The sequence below is a fragment of the Panthera uncia genome (assembly GCF_023721935.1).
Source record: "Panthera uncia isolate 11264 chromosome B3 unlocalized genomic scaffold, Puncia_PCG_1.0 HiC_scaffold_1, whole genome shotgun sequence".
Taxonomy (NCBI): Eukaryota; Metazoa; Chordata; class Mammalia; order Carnivora; family Felidae; genus Panthera; species Panthera uncia.
In genome coordinates, this window is record NW_026057582.1 from 64,788,571 (window position 1) to 64,809,322 (window position 20,752).

The following is a 20,752-nucleotide window of genomic DNA, read 5'->3' on the forward strand; positions in this document are numbered from 1 at the left end:
GAGATCGAACATTTTTTCATGTATCTAAGAGCCATTATAATCTACAGTTTTAAAGTTGCTTTTCTGCGAGTGATTGTCAGACTTTCAATATCCAGCCCTAAAGCAGAACTGACTTGAATTATTTCTAAACATAATGGAATAAACTAACTTTAGTCCATTCTTTCAACTTTCTTTTATTCACTTGTATTCACTTGTATTTGAGTACCTTGAATATTCAGAGAACTGTATTAAATGTTGTATGAGGTCTCTATTATCACTTCATTGTATTCTTGCTGTAAGTCATTAAAATCTTTTGTTAAATGAGACAGGAAGTAAATAAATAGATGGAAGGGGAAAAATTAGTTTTTTCTAGAAAAAGAAAAATACTGTGATCCAGGAAAACCTCTGATAATTGAGCAAATTGTTTGCATTGGAGAATTATTAATGATGTTTTGTTTTAAAACATTTTTAGTATCTCATTTTCAAAATAACCAAAATTTTCATTGGGGTTTTAAATGTTAAGTTCTTTATCTTTCAGCAGTTATCTTAATTAACCACACAATCTCTGCTTTTAAAAGAGTAAGAAGAAATAATCAAGATTGAATTTTTTTTTAATGTTTTATTTATTTTTGAGAGAGAGAGAGAGAGAGAGACAGAGTGAGCAGGGGAGGGGCAGAGGAAGAGAGAGAGGAACAGAGGATCCCAAGCAGGCTCTGCATAGAGAGTGCAGATGTGGGGCTCAAACCATGAATCACGAGATCATGACCCAGGCTGAAGTTGGACGTTCAACCAACTGAGCCACCCAGGCGCTCCAATCAAGATTGAAGATTTAATTCAAATGTTAATCCAAACATTTATTAAAGTGGTACCTTTCGTGTCTGCATTTCTCCATATTAATAACACCTGAAACTCTCTGATTTATATACTAACCAGCACTGGTTTCCTTGCTTCAACCTTAGACTTCATTCCCTTTTACAATGCTGGCTTTTGACTGGCATTATCAGCCACATCCTTTGGGTTTCCTGATAGCAAGATGATTTCATTGTCTAGATTCCTGAGATATAGGTGAGCTCTGCTGAACTTACAAGGGAGGTATTTATAATTTTTAAATGTAACTTGATTTTCTTAAAAACCAGGTTTGCAGTGCCTGGATAGCAAGTGGAGTTGTGAGTGACCTTAATGATCTCCGAAGAGTTCATCAGTTGCTTGTTTCATCATTAACAAAAATACAGGCTGGAAAAGAAGCTCTGAGTCACTTATATAATGAAAGTGCTTCTACCATGGAGATCTTAGCTGTGCTGAAAGCCTGGGCAGAGGTTAGTGTGCTTCTCCATTTATAACTGGAATTTTAGAAGTTGTTAATAAACACCGTAGGCTATAAATTGAAATTGACTGTTTAAAACACAATAAGTCCATTTTTAAGGTTAAGAAAAGATGTTCAACATGAGATTTTTTTATATATTAATTGACTTTTTAGCCAAGCATTCTAAAATATCTTTTATTGCCTGTTATCTGCTACTTTAGGCAGGGGCAGCCATGAGCTGCAAGGACTTTATAATAACCAGTGGAAATCAACTTTTATTGACATCTGAATTTTGGAAGTGTGGGTTTGCTTGTATATCAATTCTGTACATACTTCACTGTTTTTTTAGAGCTCTTTCACAGAATAGCTTTTAATTATTAAATAACAGTCATTTTCTTTTCCAAAATTAGTGAAATCTTATAGGAAAATGTTTAACTTTATTTACTGTTCTAATCAGGAAGAAAGATAAATAATTTTTAGGTTTACTACGAAAATGAGCACATATGAAAGTAGATGGAATAATATAATGCGCTCATGTATACACATCATTGGGGTTTCAGCAGTTCCCAAGCTTGGCCAGCCTCAGTTCATATATCATCTTAATGAAGGTATATAGTCTCAGATTGCAACTGAGAGAATTAACCAATATGTAAAAAAACATTTCCTCCATTAGAGCAAATTAAAACCTGAAGATTGGAGTCCATGTATTTTTGTCATTATTTGGGTTTGACAAACCTTATTTAGGAAGTAGTTCTGCCTAGAACTAATGATCTTTAACAGTAAACTCTGTATGCTTTTAAACATTTGCTGTTAGTAGAGCAAACAGAAATTTTCTCTTCTCTCTAACCTATTTTTGTAAATAATTCTCTACTTATGTAGTGTTCTTTATAATAATTTTAATCTCTGGGCTCTTGCTTAAGCCCCTTATCTCCCATTCTCTCCTCAGTAAAAATAATGACTGACGAACAGATTCTGTACAACCAAGGTCCATAATCTCCTATCTAAAATCCTTGGAGCCATATACATTTGGAATTCAGAATTTGGGGAATTTTTGAAAAGTAATACAGTACATATTCCATGTATCCCTCCAAAAAATTGAAGCAATACCATAGAATCTATAATCAAGCACATTGATATAGTTGTAGTAAAATGTTTGAATATTCACACTATGTTGAATGGAGACTATAAATCGTCTCAAATAAATTCAGTCAATTTTGCCACCAAATTAAGTATTTTTCAGTGCTTTTTAGATGTCGGAATTGTAGATAAAGGGGTAGAACATGTTATATCCTGTGTTGAATACTTTCACATTCTTGTTTTTTTGTTTTTTTGTTTTTTGTTTTTTGGTCTGAGAATCTGTAAACATTTCTCACTTGTATGTGCCCTGAGGTCATCTAGAAACTATTGTTATGGTAGCTTCCAATGTAGTAACACTGCAATTGTGCTTTCAAAATGTAAATGCAGGCTCATGTGTAACTTAACATGCTTTGTCTGTTACAAATCTATCTTTAGGAAATTCTTAGATATCAAAATCAAATCTATTCCATTACCAGCAGACCCTGAAAAACATTCATAAACTCAAGACCATAAAAAAAACAGATTTCAGACTTAGCTCTTTTACCATGAAATGAAAATAAAGTATCTTCTTTGCATGTTACTTCTGGAATAATGTCTAAAACATATATAGGCCTCTCTCTTTTTTTTTTTTTAATCTTTATTTATTTTGAGAGAGAGTGAGCGAGCACGCACAAGAGTGGGGGAGGAGCAGGGAGAGGGAGAGAGAGAATTCTAAGCAGGCTCCACACTGTTAGCACAGAGCCCGAAGTGGGCTCTAACTCACAAACTGAGATCATGACTTGAGCCGAAACCAAGAGCCAGATGCTTAACTGACTGAGCCACTGGGGCTCCCCTACTTTCACATTTTACAGTCCTATGAACAGTCCATCTTCATTCTATTTATGTAAACTTTTTATGGTGATTTAGAAGTAACTTTGAAAGAATATTTTCAGTATTTCAGCTTATTGCCACTCAGAAATGGCCATCTGAAGCCATTTATTGAGGTAGATTATAGGGCTATAACTAGACTCAGTGAGAAAGAGTGTTGTGATCATTTAGTTGGAGCTTTCAGGGATGTCAAAGTGCAGAATGGTGGCATAGTTGTCAAGCATTTGCTATCCCTAGTTGCATCCCATTAAAGAGAATATTTTTAGATCTTTCTGTCCCAGTTTGTGTGTGTGGCTACATGTGTATACCTTGGTATCAGAGTGCATTTGAAGTACAGCATGCTTAAAAGTAAGGTTGGTCTCCTCAGCAAGATAAAAATATTTTAGCACCTTTTTAATGGGTATAAGAGCTTCCTAATTACAAATTAACCCTTTAACAGGTCTACATAATTGCTGTAGAAAGACATAAAAGCCACAGACAACCTTTGAAGACTACCACCTGTTCAGAAGAGAGTGTCAGAAATGGGTCATATTCATCAGATGGACTGCTTGACTTGGTTCACACAGACCTGGGCACGCTGAGTAGGCTCTGGCTTGCTGCGCTTCAGGATTTTGCTCTCTTAACTTTGCCTTCAGAATTTGCTTCCCAACTTCCGGTTGAAGGTAAGGGGTTTGTAATAGATGTACATAATTCCTAGAGTGACAGTAACTTTTCAGAATTTATCCCTTAGCAAGTAATATTTATCTGAAACATTTTCTGTAGAATAATTTCCATTTATAGACTAAGCATGTGAGTGTTGCTTGAGGCTAGATACCCTGAAGTTGACCTTCTAGATAATAAGGCATGCACATCTTACCTCACAAGATACTGCCATATTGCTCTCCAAAGCAGTTATAACAATTTTTTTTAAGTTTATTTATTTATTTTGAGAGAGACAGAGACCATGCAAGTGAGGAAGGGGTGGGGGGCGGGGGGGTTGCGGTGTAGAATCCTAAGCAGGCTCCATATTGCCAGCACAGATGCCATTGAGGGGCTTGAACTCAAAAAACCATGAGATAATGATCCTTGCCAAAACGAAGAGGCAGATGCATAACCAACTGAGCCACTCAGGGGCCCTAGCAGTTAAAACAATTCATATGCCCACCAACAGCATGTTTCTGTTTCACTACATCTTCTATCATTATGTGTTGTCATACTTGATCATTTCTGCCATTAGGTGGGTATGAAATAGTTTTTCATTGTTTTATTTTGTTTTTTCATTGATTGAAAACCTTTTTTTATAGTTTTATGGGCTAAGTTTCTTCTTCCATCAATCACCTAGTCATAGGCCTTGTCCATTTTCTACTTGGTATTTGTCATGATTTTACTGACTTGTTAATCTCTTATATAACTTTGGTATCATTCCTTTATGAATGCATGCTTCCCAAGTCTATAGCTTATTCTTTCTTTATTTTTCTAAAACTAATGTAATCAGTCATTTATGGTTTATGGTTTTGTGTAACACCTGATAGATTTTTTTTATTTAAGATCATAAAGACTAGAAGCATTACAGTTTTGCTTTTTACATTTTGGGCTTTAGTGCAGCTAGATTTATTTTGTGTGTATGGAATGGGGGTAACATCTAATTTTGTAGTCAGTGATTAATACTGCATTTTATGGATTGGATATTTGGTAGCCACTTTTATTCTTCATGTTATTCCAAAATGTTGTGTGTGGGGGTTTGTTTGTGTTTTGGTTTTTTGTTTTGTTTTGTTTTTACTCTTTGATAAATTCTAAATCAGCCTGCCAACTCCTATTAGAATTTTACCTGGAATTATACACAAAGAGATAGGAGTGGTTTTTGTACTTTTCAGTAGCATCAAAATGTAAATAAACTGATTTATTGGCATAGTTGTCAGCCACTAGTGAATGACAGGCATGAATCAACATAAGTAAATCTCAAAAACATAAAGTTAGGTGAAAAAAAGCAAGTTCAAAAAGGTTACATATGGGGCACCTGGGTGGCTCTGTCTGACTTCAGCTCAGGTCATGATCTCACAGTTTGTGAGTTCAAGCCCCGAGTCGGGCTCTGTGCTGACAGCTCAGAGCCTGGAGCCTGTTTCAGATTTTATGTCTCCCTCTCTCTCTGCCCCTCCCCTGCTTGTGCTCTGTCTCTCTCTCTCTGTCTCTCTCTCTCTCTCTCTCTCTCTCTCTCTCTCTCTGTCTCAAAAATAAAAAAAAGGTTACATACAATATGGGGTCTTTTAAATAAAGTTAAACACAAAATAATAGCACATATTATTTATGAATACAAACATCTATTGTGGGAGTGATTTCACACTGACTTGAAGAGAATGGTTATAGAAGAGGGATAAAAATTAGTGGTATAACTAAGTTCTAGGTTTTTTTTTCTTTTTCTTTTTTATAAGTAATGATTTAAGAAAGGCAAAATGTTTATATTAATCTTGTAAGTAAATGGGCAGCAATGTTTGTTTCAAATACACACCACATATAAGTTCCTTAAAGAAACTTGGGATGATAGGAATGATTTGTTATCTTACAACAAAGAAGACAAAAGATGTAGTAGGAGCTAATCTCTTTTATTCCTCCTTAAACTGCTTCCGCTTTTTTGTAGGTGGTGCTTTCTACACAGCAGAGACTAGTGAAAATGCAAAATTGCATTATTACAATTCCTGGGCACTTATCCTGCATGCTACAGCATTGTGGCTTACCAGCACAGGCTTTGTGGTTGCTGACCCAGATGAAGGAGTATCTCATCTTTCAAGACCTGTAACACCTACTTCTATGTGTCAAGGTTCATCATCTGGGGCTACAGTAAAGTCACCTGAGGATGTCTGCACTGATAGATTCCATCTTATTTTAGGTCAGTAAAAGAACTAACAATCTTCTAACCCTACAAAGTTTTTCTTGAATTGTGCCTCACTGTCTATCAACTCTTGGTGGTGATTACCTCATCTTTGTTAGGTGTTAGTGATAACCTTGATATAAATGAGTGAACTTATATACATTTTACAAAATTGCAGATGTCATTAAGTCTAGAATCCCATTTACAGGCTGGCTTCAGCATCATGTTGAATGAATGATAGAAATTATAAGACAATCCTAGTTCTTTGTACATAATTTTTAAAAGATCCATGTAGATCTATACATTTTTGGGGGGCGCCGGGGTGGCTCAGTCAGTTAAGCATCCAACTTTGTAAGCTCCAGTCATGATGTCACAGTTCATGAGTTCAAGCCCCACATCAGGCTCTGTGCTGACAACTCAGAACCTGGAATCTGCTTCAGATTCTGTGTCTCCCTATCTCCCTGCCCCTACCCCACTCATGCTCGCTCACTCTCTCTCTCTCTCTCTCTCTCTCTCTTTCTTTCTCAAAAATAAACATTTTTTTTAATTATAAAATTTTTAAATTTCTCTGTATATATTAAAAATATCAATATACTGAGGCAGTCTACCTGTCCCCACTGTGGGCTCCTATCTGCATTCTTAAGGATTACAAGGTTCAAGTATACTCAAAGGTACAAAAGTGCAAGCAAATATTTAAGGTCAAAGATAAATGAGATTTTTTTAGATTATGAATTTAATCCATTCTTTGGCTTTCCTGGAACTTCACTTTTGTAAAGTTTATTTATTTATTTTGAGAGAAAGAGAGCCCCTATGTGAGGAGGTGGGGGGAGCAAAAAGAGAGAGAGAGGGAGGGAGGGAGAGAGAGAATCCCAGGCACATTCTGTACTCACAGCACAGAGCCCAACTCATGGCTTGAACCCACGAACTATGAGATCACGGCCTGAGCTGAAATCCAGAGTGGGACGCTTAACCAACTGAGTCATCCAGGCACCCTGAGGAACTTCATTTTTAAAGTGAAATAATCTTTCTAAGATACAGTGAGTCTCTAGAATAAATGAAAGAAATGTTTCGTATTTTACCTAGTTCTTAGAAAACAACACATTAGCTCATTACCTATAAAGAAATTATTGATTAAATAAAATATAAGGGTTACAAATATAAATGATTAAATAAACTTTATGGTTCAGGAAACTTCTATTATTATTCCTTCTCAGGCCAGACATGATCAGATTTCCTATATCCTTGGGTATATTAAACTTTATTTCCGTTTGCCTTGAGATAAGAGCTTTTTAAAAACAAACTTCAGAATGAAGAAGGGCAGTTACTATGAGCATAAGCTATGCAGTTTGACTACGTCAGTTCAAATTCTTCATGTACCACATTGTAACTGACCTTGAGCCAATTAAATAACTTAAGCTCTGTGTGTTCATCTCTCTATCAAAAAGAGTGTTAGTAATAGTACCTGGGGTGCCCAGCTGGCAGTAGAGCATGAGACTCTTGATATCCTGGTTGTGAGTCCAAGGCCCATGTTAGGTGTGGAGATTACTTAAAAATCTTAACAAAGAAAAATAGTACCTACTTCGTCAGCTATGATGAGAATGAAATGAAATGGTAGATGTAAAGATACAGTGATCCATGATAATCACTCACTTTTAGTAAGGTTAAGGTTATACAACTGCATGTTGGGGTGCCTGGCTGGCTCAGTTGGTAGAGCATGCAACTCTTGATCTTGGGGTCATGAATTCAGGACCCACATTGGTATGTGGACCTATTTAAAAAAAAAAAACAACAAACTACATGTTAAGTTCTCTAGTATAATTTTTTTATAATTTTGCATCTTTGAACTATTTCATAGCAACTATGCAGTAGTACACAAGCCTAATTGAGATTATTCTACATGTACCTGTGGATAAAAACAACTAACAAAGAAGACTTGCTTTATCACTTAATTGTTTAGTCTTTTTTTGTTTTGTTTTGTCTTGTTTTGTTTTTTTAAAGTCGGCTCACGCCAAGTGTGGAGCCCACCCGGGGGCTTGAACTCATGACCTTGAGAATAAGAGTCGGATGCTTAACTGACTGAGCTACATAGGCACCCCTTAATTGCTTACTCTTAAATTCATTGTGGTTTGTTTATATTACCTTTCTGCTAAGCTTATTTATATATCTTATCAAAATATAAAATGAGTTCCTTAACTTCATAAACTAAGGATCTCAAAGAAGCCTCCTTCTCTTTTTCGGTTTTCTACAGGAATCAGTGTGGAATTTCTGTGTTCCTTACGCTCGGATGCAACCATGGAAAGCATTACTGCTTGCTTACATGCATTACAGGCTCTTCTAGATGTTCCTTGGCCCAGATCTAAAATTGGCAGTGATCAGGTGATTTCTTGTTTTTTGTTAGGCTTCTGTAGATTTCAAGGAACAGGAATCAAACATGTTCAGGTTACCACAGCAAACAGAAAATGAGCACAGAGAAGTAAAAAGAAAACTAAACTTCTGTCCAACTAGGTCTCAGAACTGGAATACTGTCAGTGACTGTACTGAGCCAGGAGCAGTCATGCCTCTGACGTCACTTTCTGTCCCTGCTTCTTCTGTGCTGATTTCTGCTGCCACCAGTTAACCACTCATTATAGCAGCTCTTCAGTTGAACTTAAGCGATCATGATGAGAAGAAGCTATGTTCTAATGGCCAGTATAGTAGCCACTAGCTCCGTGTGGCGTTCCCTCTTTGTATTTTTCTGCTTTGGTGCACCCTGTTCTTTATATACATCTGTATCTTCTATTCCCTTTCCCCAAGAGAGAATCTCCTTGGTTCATGTAGTTACGTCTGTTACAGAATATTCCCATTGCCTGAGTTCTCCTTCCTGGTTGTTAAAGAGACTACTGGATAGCCTGTAGGTGGAGTCAGACACTAATATCTGACCCAGTTGTGAGCATGATAATAGGACCACTGTAAAAGTATGGCATTTCCTTTAACTTACTTCCCAAGAGCAACTATTATTTTTCTATGTAGACTGTAAGTTAACCTATTAACACTGTTGTTTATTAGGTTTATATTATTAATCAGCTTCCTACCTGACTTGGATTGTACTTAAATAAATTCTGAACTTTTTGTTCTTGCTTATTCTGTATGTTAAAACAAGTATAATAATGACAGATTTACTCTGTTATTTTCAAAGATGAAAGAAAGCCAACAGAGTAAGCACTAGAAGAGAAAAGTGGAAAATGAGAGAATATTTGTCCAGTGTATTTTATTCTTTAGAAAGATGTCCATTGTATGCTTATTAACTTATCACTTTTAATGTCATCCTTCTCCATCATTCTTTGTTGCTATTACTAGAAAATCTCAGTATAGGTCTGGAAATCTAGATGGCAGTGCTTGAATTCTTTTAGTCACATTTCTCATCTTGTTTTGGAAGTTTCCCTTTCCATGTTCCCACTTTAGGACCTGTGTAAAAATGATCTTTTGTCATAGTGCCATGTCCTGCAAGATTGGACAAAAACCAATCTGGAGTTGGTTTAAAGTAGAACAAGTATTACTTAACTTTATTGTACCTACACCTTTATTCTTTGTGAACAATTTGTTATATTCTCTTTTTCAATTTTTTCATGGCATTTAACATTGGTATTTTTAAAAAAGTAAGTATGTGATTTCCACTACAGTTTCCCCTAAATGTTTTCTGTGATAGGACTTGGGCATCGAGTTGTTGAATGTACTACATCGAGTAATTTTGACCCGAGAATCACCTTCTATTCAGTTGGCTTCACTTGAAGTGGTAAGACAGATTATCTGTGCAGCTCAAGAACATGTCAAGGAGAAAAGACGAAGTGCAGAAGGTGAATGTTAACCCATAATGCCAGATTAACCATATTACTATAATCAAATCAGCATTATGTCTTAAAGTCTTCTTAAGTCTGTGTTGTTCTGATAATATGTTGTGTGTAGTACAAGTAAAACCTCTCTAGGTATAACTTTATGTCCTTTCATTCACCTCTACATGTTAGCTTGGGTATTGTCAGTAGCCAAACCACTATTCCTGGGGAAAATGAGAATTTTAACAAAATACTGGAAGGGGAGAAAATATCCCTTATATTAAGTACTTACTTTAGCTGTGTTTACCAATGTACACAGAAGAACTACTGACAATTTTTTTTAATGTTTATTTCTTTGAAAGAGAGAGTGTGTGAGAGCATGAGCAGAGGAGGGAGGGAGAGAGGGAGGGAGGGAGGGAGAGAGAGAGAGAGAGAGAGAGAGAGAGAGAGAGAAAGAGAAAGAGAAAGAGAAAGAGAAAGAGAGAAAGAATCCCAAGCAGGCTCTGCACTGTTAGTGCAGCACCTGACATGGGGCTCTGTCTCAAGAACCGTGAGGTCATGACCTGAGCCAAAATCAAGTCATATGCTTAACCGACTAAGCCACCCTGGTGCCCGTGACAATTTTTTTTTTTTTTAAGTTACTTATTTAAGTAATGTCTACACCCAGCATTGGGGCTCAAACTCACGACCCCAAGATCAAGAGTCACTTGTTCTTCCTCTTGAGCCAGCCAGGTGCCCCGTAACTACTGACAATTTTTTAATGACTGACTTTTTGCAAAGTAATTAAATTGTTTGTTTATAAGTCTAATTTGGTATTGATGAGTTTATCATTTAATATTACATTTGACTACATGAAACAGGAAACTCAATCTAAGAGTGGATTTAAAACACAAGGACTTATTCTGTCATTCAGAAGGAGCCCCAGAGTCAGGCAGTCCTGGGCTGGTCGGCACTGGAGCTGGACCTGGACCTGTCAGGTTCACATTCTTAACAGCAAGGTGTTAACCAGACAATGTTTTAAGGCTGAGAGGGTTACACAGAATTTTTTTGATCCTCTGCAGTAAGAAGCCATAATAAAGACAACTCCTTTTACCTCTGTAACCTTCTCTTTCAGTCTTTAACACCCAAGACTTTAGCCATTTAAATGTTTTACCTACAGCAGAAATGAAATTGCCATCAACCCAAAGCAAAGCAAACACAGAGTGATTATTCAACACTTGTTTTTTCTGTGTTTTGTTTTAGTTGATGATGGGGCTGCTGAAAAGGAAACCCTGCCAGAGTTTGGAGAGGGAAAGGACACAGGAGGACTTGTGCCTGGGAAATCTTTGGTTTTTGCAACCCTGGAATTGTGTGTATGCATTCTAGTTAGACAGCTTCCAGAATTAAATCCTAAATTAACAGGTAGCCCAGGAGTAAAAGCTACCAAGCCACAGGTGCTGTCAGAAGATGGAAGCAGATTGGTGTCAGCGGCGTTAGTTATCCTCTCGGAACTCCCTGCAGTGTGCTCTCCTGAAGGTATGCTGTGGGATGTGATTGCTTTTTTTGACCTGGAAGGAGAGAAATGGTATTAATAAATAAAGGAGATAATGGTCGCCAGTCCTTTTCTCATTAAACAAATGCCGACTCAAAGGTTTGGTTGGTAATGTTTTTAATCCTCTAAGATTAACAATGCATTCTCATAATTTGTTTTACTAAAAGGGTGAAGGTAAATATAGAGATAGCATGGACTTTAGACAGGTAATGCTCTTCTTTGGTTGACAATATTTTTAACCTGTGAGTGGCAATGATTAGCTCTTAGGCTTTTTTTTTTTGGTAAAAAATACATAACAGATTTTCCTGTCTCGATGACAGAAATTTGTCATCAGTTCAAAATCAAGTCCATACTTTTAATGTAGCATTTAAGGCTCCATAGGGCTCTGCTGAATCATTGTCTCTTCCTGATTCCTTCATGCTCATTGCTGTTGTGCTATTGTCCATGATCTGAAGAGGCCCATCCCTTCTCCCCTTTTTTATAATTTGCCTTCCTTTGAAGCTCATTTCCAGGCCTATGTCACCTGTAAATGCTTCCTTAAAAACTCCAGCTCGTAATGAGTTTTGCATTTTCATACGTGTATATGTGTGTGTACAATGTTGCTTCTGTATGTAGATAGGTTTTATGTATCATATAGAGACATTATATATAATTGGTTATTACGTATAAAGAAAAACTTATATACAAACAAATATGTTTTGCTTCCAATGAAATAGTGTATCCTTCAGGAAATTTAGTACATAATACATACTTAGTACTTAATAGATTTCTTAATTGGTAAGCATTTTTTTTGCTTAAACATGTCTTGATCAATTTATGTGCTATCGTATTTTTAGTTTCAATTTGAATTAAAACCTATATTCCTTATTCTCACATACTACTTTGCCCCAAGAGTGGCAGCAAAAGTGACTAATAGAAGATATGGGATAAAAATACACCATAAGAGTTCTGTTGAGTAGCCTCTAGAAACATAAAATTTACCATTCTAATTTTAATCTCATTTTAAACATAACTAACTGTTTAACTCTTTAGTGACCATGAAATGTTAATAATTTGTACTGAGTTGATTGCTACAAATTCCTTAAAAAAAAGAGTTTAATATAAAATAAATTCAGGTGGATACTAGCGGTGGTTGCACAACATTGTGAATGTACTTAATGCCACTGAATTGTACACTTTAAAATGGTTAAAATTATAAATTTTATGTTATCTGTATTTTATCACACTAAAAAATAAAAATAAATTCACCATTTGTCAACCACCAAGTTAGACAGCAAAAGATGATGAAACTGTGACACAATTTAAATAACATTTTCAATTACAACCAAAATGTAATCCGGTCTTAAAAATCTTAACCCTACCTAAATTATCTTAACAGTTTTAATCCTTTATGAAAAATGTCTTAAAGGCTAGAAATCTTTGACAGTGCCTTACTCATTGATGATTTCTTTTTAGGAACTGTATATATAGACTGAAACACAGTGTTTTTAAAAATGTATCTTACAGGAAGCATCTCAATTCTCCCTACTATATTGTACCTTACAATTGGGGTCCTCAGAGAAACTGCTGTGAAGTTACCTGGGGGCCAGGTATCTTCAACTGTTGCAGCTTCCCTACAGGCTCTGAAAGGAATAGTGTCCTCTCCCATGGCCAGAGCAGAAAAGAGTCACACTGCTTGGACTGATCTTCTCCGTAGCGCTTTAACCACAGTACTTGACTGTTGGGATCCAGGTAATTAAGGCTATTTGGAAGTAGTTGTTCAGTTTGCTTTAAAAAGCAAGTGGAATGTGTTTTTTGGTTTTGTTTTTTTGTTTTTTGTTTTTTTTTGTGTTTTTTTTTTTGAGAATAAGCTGTTTAACTGATGGTGTTTGGCATTCTCACCTAGAGGAGACCACATATTCACTGTATAATGTGTTCAGAGAATACGTATAAGCAAAAACATCTGTATTCTCGTTTTAGTATCTTTACTCTTTAATGCTGTTAAATGACTGGCCTCTTGTATATTAAGTTAATAGTGAGAGACCTTCAAATGTAATAATTAATTTACAGATACAGTATGATCCATAACTAGCTGGCAAAGTGCGTAAGTACACATTGTAAATCTAAAATAAAACTAATCAGGTTTATATCCTCACTCCACCACTTACTGGCTAACTGACTAGCCAAGTTACTCAACTTCTCTGAGCTGTAGTTTCCTCATTAACAGAATAAGGGTATTGTGTTGCAGGAAATTGTTAGAGCAGTAACATAATACATGGAAAGCATCTTGCTTATTATCTGACATATATCAATAAATGATAGTATTATGTTCAGTATCTGTAAAATTTGGTTCACCCATGTTATTGTTGTGCAGTTTTCATTTTCAACATGACATCATGGTGATTGTAAAAAGTCCTTAGACATATTACAGATTGTCCCTGCCTTCCTTGTTCTGTTTACAAAATGTCACAATTCACCATACTCTATTTTATATGGTATAAAAGTTTCAGTTGAGGTCAGCATTTATTGACCACCTACTTTGTGCCCAAAGTTGGGAGTCTCGTGGAGTCTAGTTCCTACAAATTGTCATATGATTAACATGTGTGATTACTACCACAAAGTACTCCTTGAAGGCAACAGTAATATCTTAATTATCACTGCATTTCTAAGTATAGTAAAAAAGAGACTGATAAAAACTTAGAGTAATCAGCTCTATGTGAGTGAATCAGGCAGAGTGTAACAGGTAGGGTTCTCTGGAAGCTCAGGCTGAGATGGAGTTTGGGAAGCAAGAGGTTTATTAAGGAACAACATCTGTAGATAGGTGTGAAAGGAGTAGGGGAAGGCAACATTGGGCAAAGAAGTCTGACTCCAGTGCAAGCCCCCAACAAAACTCAGCAGATTTGTTGGGAGCTCTACAGGTTGCCTGCCCATTTGAGTGTCTCACATAGGACAGAAATGGCCTGTACTTTATCCTCAGATGTGGGCTATCCCAGGAAAGATGTGATCTCAGTCAAGGCAACTCTAGCTTGAGGCCAACCCTGAAGGAGCTAGCTGACCATACTCCCCATGGCTGGGCAGCACCTTCCGCCATGAAGGGGATCTCAGTGGTACACCTGTATATCTACCAAGAGACTTCTCAGGCAATTTCTTATAGGATTAGAAAGCATTTTCCACATGGACATCATAGAAACGGGCTCCAGGCACAACATTTTTATCTGTAGTCCTAAATAGTATGGTACGTTTGGGGACAGCAGGTATAGAGTAAAGAAAGAATGTGGGGTTATGGGAAAAGAGGAGGGTGATGAATAGTGATTAGTAAAGAGATGAGGCTGAAGGGTACATGGGGCCAGTTTTATGGAGGGTTTGCATGGGTTGTAATTTGGGCTGATTTTAATATGCATGTAGAATCCCTAAAGGGTTTTAAGGAGGAGAGTAAAGTGTTAAGATTTGCATTTTTGAAGAATCACTGTGGCAGCTATAGAAAACAAAGCAAGATACTTGGAGGTAAGATAGCAGCAGTAAGGATAAAGAGAATAATGAAAAATGAAACGTTAAGCATGTATTAACAGAATTTACTGATAATTTGATTCAGGAATTGAAAGGGTGGGTTGACTGAGCATTAACAGAAATTCCAAAGTGAACACTTTCGGGGGAATGTAGCGAATTGAGTTGGAAATACCTATCGGATAATCCAGGGAAACAAAATATGTAGAGGTCTGGAGTTCGAGAAAGTTATTTGAGCTAGAGATGATTTAGACTATGTGTATTTCATTTGAGAGTTGTCAGTGCAACCTACGGAATGGATAAAATCACCCAAATTGAGTGTATGGAGCAAAATGGGAAGAGATTCAGGGGACAATGCAGTCACAGAAGCCAGAGAAAAGAGTTTTAATGGTGAGAGAGTGGTCAACAGTATAAATATGGTGTAAACGGGAGGTAAGAAAAGGGGAAGGATTGAGTATAGACTTCTCTTGACAAGAAGAGAAAGCTGAAGGACAAGGACAATACAAGATCAAGGAATTTTTTTTTTAAGATGAAACTCTAGCATGAATTTGTGCATATGTGGGAGAAAAGAAGGTAGAGATGGGATTGGAGTTAGAAATATTAGGGAAGGAAGCCATGTTCCTTTCTAAGCAGGAAGAAATAAAATTCATAGCACATTTAGAAGGATTAACCTTTACCAATTGAGGAAAGAAAACGAGGTATAGATAGGAAGTAATAGGTATAAGTTTTTATGTTGAGAGTTAACAATGAGCTTGCCTCTTCCATCACACACACACACACACACACACACACACACACACACACACAAATACGTTTTTTTGTTTTTTATCAGAGAATGCAGTTAGGACCGTGAGGATTTAGACTATCTACTGAGAGAAATTAAAGCAGGAACTGATGATCACAGGTTAACCATTTTCTGTGTAAGGAATTACCCAAAAATTGTGGCTTAAAACATTTATTATCTGATAATTTATATGTCAGGAATTTGAAGCAGCATAGGGGCGTGGTTCTCTCTCATGAGGTTACTGTTAAGATGTTGGCCAGGGCTGTAGCTAGAGGATCCATTTCCAAGATGATTCACTCATGGCTCTTGGAAAGAGTCTTCAGCCTCTTGCTGGCTATTAGCAGGAAGCCTTGCTTCTGTACCACAAAGGCCTCTCCATGGGGCTGATGCTAAGGGAATCTTGTGTTTATTCTAGGTAAAAGAGGGTGAGAATAAGGGAATTTGGGCAGGGGTGGGGGAATAAAGGAATTTAGAAGAAATGGGAAGAGGAACCCAGGAGAACTTTATCTCACTGAAAATAAAAAGACATTTTTACCACACAGACTAGTTTACTACTGTTGAAACTACTGTTGTAGTTTCAAGTTGCCATGAATGACTGAAAGTACCAACTCTATGGGAAGCAGTATAGCATCATGATTAACAGTATGCTTTCTGGAATCAGACCTTCTGCCTTACTAATTGTGTGGCTTGGGCAAATGACTAATTTCTGTTCCTCAGGCTCTCATCCATAAAAGGGGAGAAATAAGAATACCCACCTCATGGTGCTGTTGTGTGGATTAAACATTTAATATATATGAAGTACTTATAATGATGCTGTCATAATTTTAAGTGTTGACCCATGTACTTTTTTACCTTGATATTACTCAAATTATTTTTATAAAATAAATCCCAGTCATCCATAATATTTTGCTTTCATTGCTACTGTCTCTCAAGTGTTAGCTCAGATATTAATCTCCTCAAGGCTCTCTCTGACCACCCAATGTAGCAACTCCCAGGTTGCTTTCTTTTATCTTTTAATGAATTTTTTATATTCATAGACTTTGTGATGAACTGAAATTAAATTCTTCATTTACTTTCTGGTACACAGTATATCTTCTCTGTGAATTGTATTCTCAGTGCCAGAAAGAGTCCTGGCACATAGTGAATGTTTCTTAACTACTGAATGAATGTTAGCAAAGCTATTATCTCTATCTCTGTATATCATTTCTTCATAAGTAGCGATCCATTCTTACACAATTTAGTGACTCGAATTTGCTACACCTTTTCCTTTTCAAATAACATTGAGTTTTCACAGCAGGCTCATTAAAATTATTGAATGAGAATATGAAGGTAAATATGGAGGGAAATGAAGGAAAATTACATCTACTAGAAAATTTCCTCAAATGAATGTGGCCCATGCAATAATTTTAGGTTTTTCTGTACTGTTAAGAAATTATATATATATAGCAAAGCACGAGGTAGTTAAACTTGACATTTGTATTATGAAAATATGAATACCTTATTCTTAACCAAGAAAAATCAGTTGTACATTCATTTCTCATCTGCTTCACAACAAAAATGATAATAGCTAACACATGTTGAGCATATGTGTAACATGCTATTCTAAATGATTTACTTGAATAATTCCTCATAACTTTATAAGATGTAAGTACTGTTAATACTCCCATTTTACAAGTGAGAAAACGACAAATGGGGTTAGATATCCAAGGTCACACAACTAATAAATGTATATTCCTGGTAAATCTACACATTTACAGATGTCTTCCTGTGAAGAATATAATCACTTTCGTAAATTTTGGCTCTAGAATTACTTACAGTGCACATTTTGAAACCTATGACATTTTCCAGGATTCTTAAAATCATTCCATCAGCGTTTGTCTGTAACTGTTGTGTACACAAAAGAAATTGTTGGCTGTCAAACTAGATGCATCTTCACAGATACATAGAACAATAAATATGTCAATTGTCAATGTTGGGATGTTTCTGATAGATCATTTCTCTTTAGTAGATGGAACACATCAAGAACTTGATGAAATCAGTCTCCTTACTGCTATCACAGTATTTATTTTGTCTACCAGTCCAGAAGTTACTACCATCCCATGCCTTCAGAAGCGTTGTATTGAGAAATTTAAGGCTACTCTTGAGATAAAAGATCCTGTGGTAAGTCTCTTTAGTAGAAAGATGTTTGTAATAGGAATATATTTAGGCTTTTGCAGAACTTTGTGATTTTGTTGGCTCCAACAAGAAGTACCAGGCTAATTTTTTTTATTTGTAGGTGTGGAGTAATTCCTTATTCTTGGGGTGACAAAGCCAAATAATAATGGTCTTATTATTTGGCCCCAAGGATACAGTGTAGTTGGAGAAAGATAAAGGAAATGTTTTTTTTAAAAATTAATTTGAAATAGAGGCATCTTAAAGTTGATATATCTTTAGAAATTATAAGGGACATCTTACAAAGTAAGATACTTTGTAGCTTATTATAGTGGATTTCCTAAAAAAGAAAGACTTCACATACCTTCAAGAACATGAAGTATTCTTTATATGAAGTATGAGACCCTCCCCAAAGCAGTACGCTCAAGTTAATCTCATTCTTTTATGACCCCTTCATTTGCTACATTAACTTCCTATTCCTTTATGCACTGTAAAATGAGTTTGTGGCACAAATTCATTGACTCCTGAAATACAAGAACCAAATTTTCTCTCAGGAAAAAATAATCATTCAAATACTGTCATAGCGAATTGGGTAAAGTATGATTTACATATTTGATGTATAGTCATCTTTTTTTTTATAAAATTTTTTTAATGTTTATTCATTTTTGAGAGAGAAACAGAGCATGAGTGGGGGGAGGGGCAGAGAGAGAGGGAGACACAGAATCTGACTTCAGACTCCGAGCTGCCAGCACAGAGCCCAACATGGGGCTCAAAGTCACAGACTATGAGATCCCAACCTGAGCCAAAGTCAGTCATTTACCCAACTGAGGCACCCAGGTACCCCAATGTATAGTCATCTTTTGTTCTGTCCTATTTGTTGCTCTCAGCTTCATAGGAGCTTTATGTTGCAGTCTCAAAGGGTGGTTCCGCTGTGTGATGACACAAAGTTAATATGGTCCAGACATGGTTCCTTAAAACTTTAAGATCATGCCATTTGAACATTTAGATATATGTGATTTTTACCTAGAACGTTTTCTGAAATCCCCAAAATAGTTGTCACATTTGTGTCTGTGTTTGGTTCTGTTTTTTTCTTATATCACAGAGGGGCATATGAGAAGGAAAATGGGAAGTAGAGAAGAAAAAAAAAAGTTAGCCACTCATAGTTATGCTATACTGTGTAACCCATATGCCTCTTTTCTCACTCCAAACTGTCATAGCCCTTGTTAGCATGCAAATTTGAATGCCTGTGTTAAACAAAATTCAACTGAAGAAATAGTAAAGATCTTTATTGTTTTATTCAACATTTCATAAATTGGGCAGCATCCCATTTGGCAGATACAAAAGAGCTCTGAAGAGCCATACAAAATGAAAGACTTACAGACAGGAGGCAGTTAGGACAAGGAAGTTACTAGCAAAGTATGGATTGTTTCAGGCAAAGTCACCTTCCTTTGGGAGACAGCAGGGGTCTGTCAAGCAGATTACCTCACTAGTGCTGACCAGGTAATTCCAGATTGACTGTAACTAAGTTAAGTATTAAGTCTTGGTTTGGTCACATGAGCTTTAGCACAAGTGACTCCATTTTGGGCCTGTTGTCTCCTTTTTTTTTAACAATCTTCCCCCTTTTGATCATACTCTCGACTTAACTGAGAGACGGGATCCAAATTGAAAGCATTAGCAGCCCTCCCAGCTACCACTGAAGTTCTTGCAGGGTTTGCTGATCCTCTGTGTGGTATTCACAAGTCACAACTTCAGGTTCACATTTTTTAACTTGGTCATTCTTTGTGTTCCTTTTCTGATATTTTGCACATCATTTGCATGGTGGTTAGCAGCTATGAGCATGCATTTAAAACCTTTGAGGAAAAACAGGACCAGGAAGATTTTTTTTTTTTTTTGATGTTTATTTATTGGGGGAGAGAGAGAGTGCGAGCTGAGGAGGGGCAAAAAAGAGGAGAGAGAGAGACAGAGAGAGAGAGAGAGAGAGAGAGAGAGAGAATTCCAAGCAGGCTCCATGCTGTCAGCACAGAGCCTGACGTGGGGCTTAATCTCACAGATCATGACATCATGACCTGAGTCAAAATCAAGAGTCAGACACTTAACCAGTTGAGCCACCCATGAGCCCCCAGGGAGATTATTTATTTTTTTATTTTTATTTATTTTTTTTCTTAATTTTTTTTTTTTAACGTTTATTTATTTTTGAGACAGAGAGAGACAGAGCATGAACGGGGGAGGGGCAGAGAGAGAGGGAGACACAGAATCGGAAGCATGCTCCAGGCTCTGAGCCATCAGCCCAGAGCCCGACTCGGGGCTCGAACTCACGGACCGTGAGATCGTGACCTGAGCTGAAGTCGGACGCTTAACCGACTGAGCCACCCAGGCGCCCCACCCAGGGAGATTATTATAATGATTACTATCAGCAGGATATTTCCCAGCGTCTGGAGTGCACTTTGCAGCCACAGTCCCCAAGACCCAAACCAATTAAAATCCATTAAATCAAAGAAGACCCCATTGCAGGAGTCAGTTTCTTAAGTTGTGTGGCTTGTTCACAAATCTTATGTAGCTGAGTTTCAACTTCCCCAGAAGCATAGTCATGGTACAGCAAGTGGTATTGACCACAACACAGATACCTTGTTCAGCTAAAAAATAATAAAGGGCTATCCTATTATCAAGAACGACCTTCTTCTGAATTATTACTGCCTCCTTGTAGGTCTAACTCAACGTTGTAAATTCCGGGGAGTTGAGCAGTGAGGTGTCTCAGCTTGCTTATAAATAATCATATAGCCTAAGAGACATTTCCTAGGTATTGCCAGCCATCTAGACATTTGCAGGCCCAAGGAGAATGATAACCACCACAGACCAAGATAAATCATATTGGGAGCATAAACCACTCTCACCAAGGTGGCACTATTAATGGTTTCATTTGCAG

The 20,752-nt window shown here is 36.8% G+C and overlaps 1 protein-coding gene across 3 annotated transcripts in view; it reads left to right on the forward strand.

Annotated features, from left to right (window-relative positions):
- HEATR5A (HEAT repeat containing 5A) overlaps nucleotides 1-20,752 on the forward strand; it is a 122,040-nt gene that overhangs the window by 91,129 nt on the left and 10,159 nt on the right. For 2 of the 3 annotated variants that reach the window (XM_049612937.1, XM_049612939.1), the window contains 8 exons: nucleotides 1,116-1,295; nucleotides 3,666-3,888; nucleotides 5,841-6,089; nucleotides 8,320-8,447; nucleotides 9,757-9,904; nucleotides 11,123-11,395; nucleotides 12,918-13,142; nucleotides 17,684-17,838. In XM_049612937.1, the coding sequence (XP_049468894.1) occupies nucleotides 1,116-1,295; nucleotides 3,666-3,888; nucleotides 5,841-6,089; nucleotides 8,320-8,447; nucleotides 9,757-9,904; nucleotides 11,123-11,395; nucleotides 12,918-13,142; nucleotides 17,684-17,838 (1,581 nt within the window). The remainder of the gene's footprint in view (nucleotides 1-1,115; nucleotides 1,296-3,665; nucleotides 3,889-5,840; nucleotides 6,090-8,319; nucleotides 8,448-9,756; nucleotides 9,905-11,122; nucleotides 11,396-12,917; nucleotides 13,143-17,683; nucleotides 17,839-20,752) is intronic. The other variant, XM_049612938.1, reaches the window with a different exon arrangement.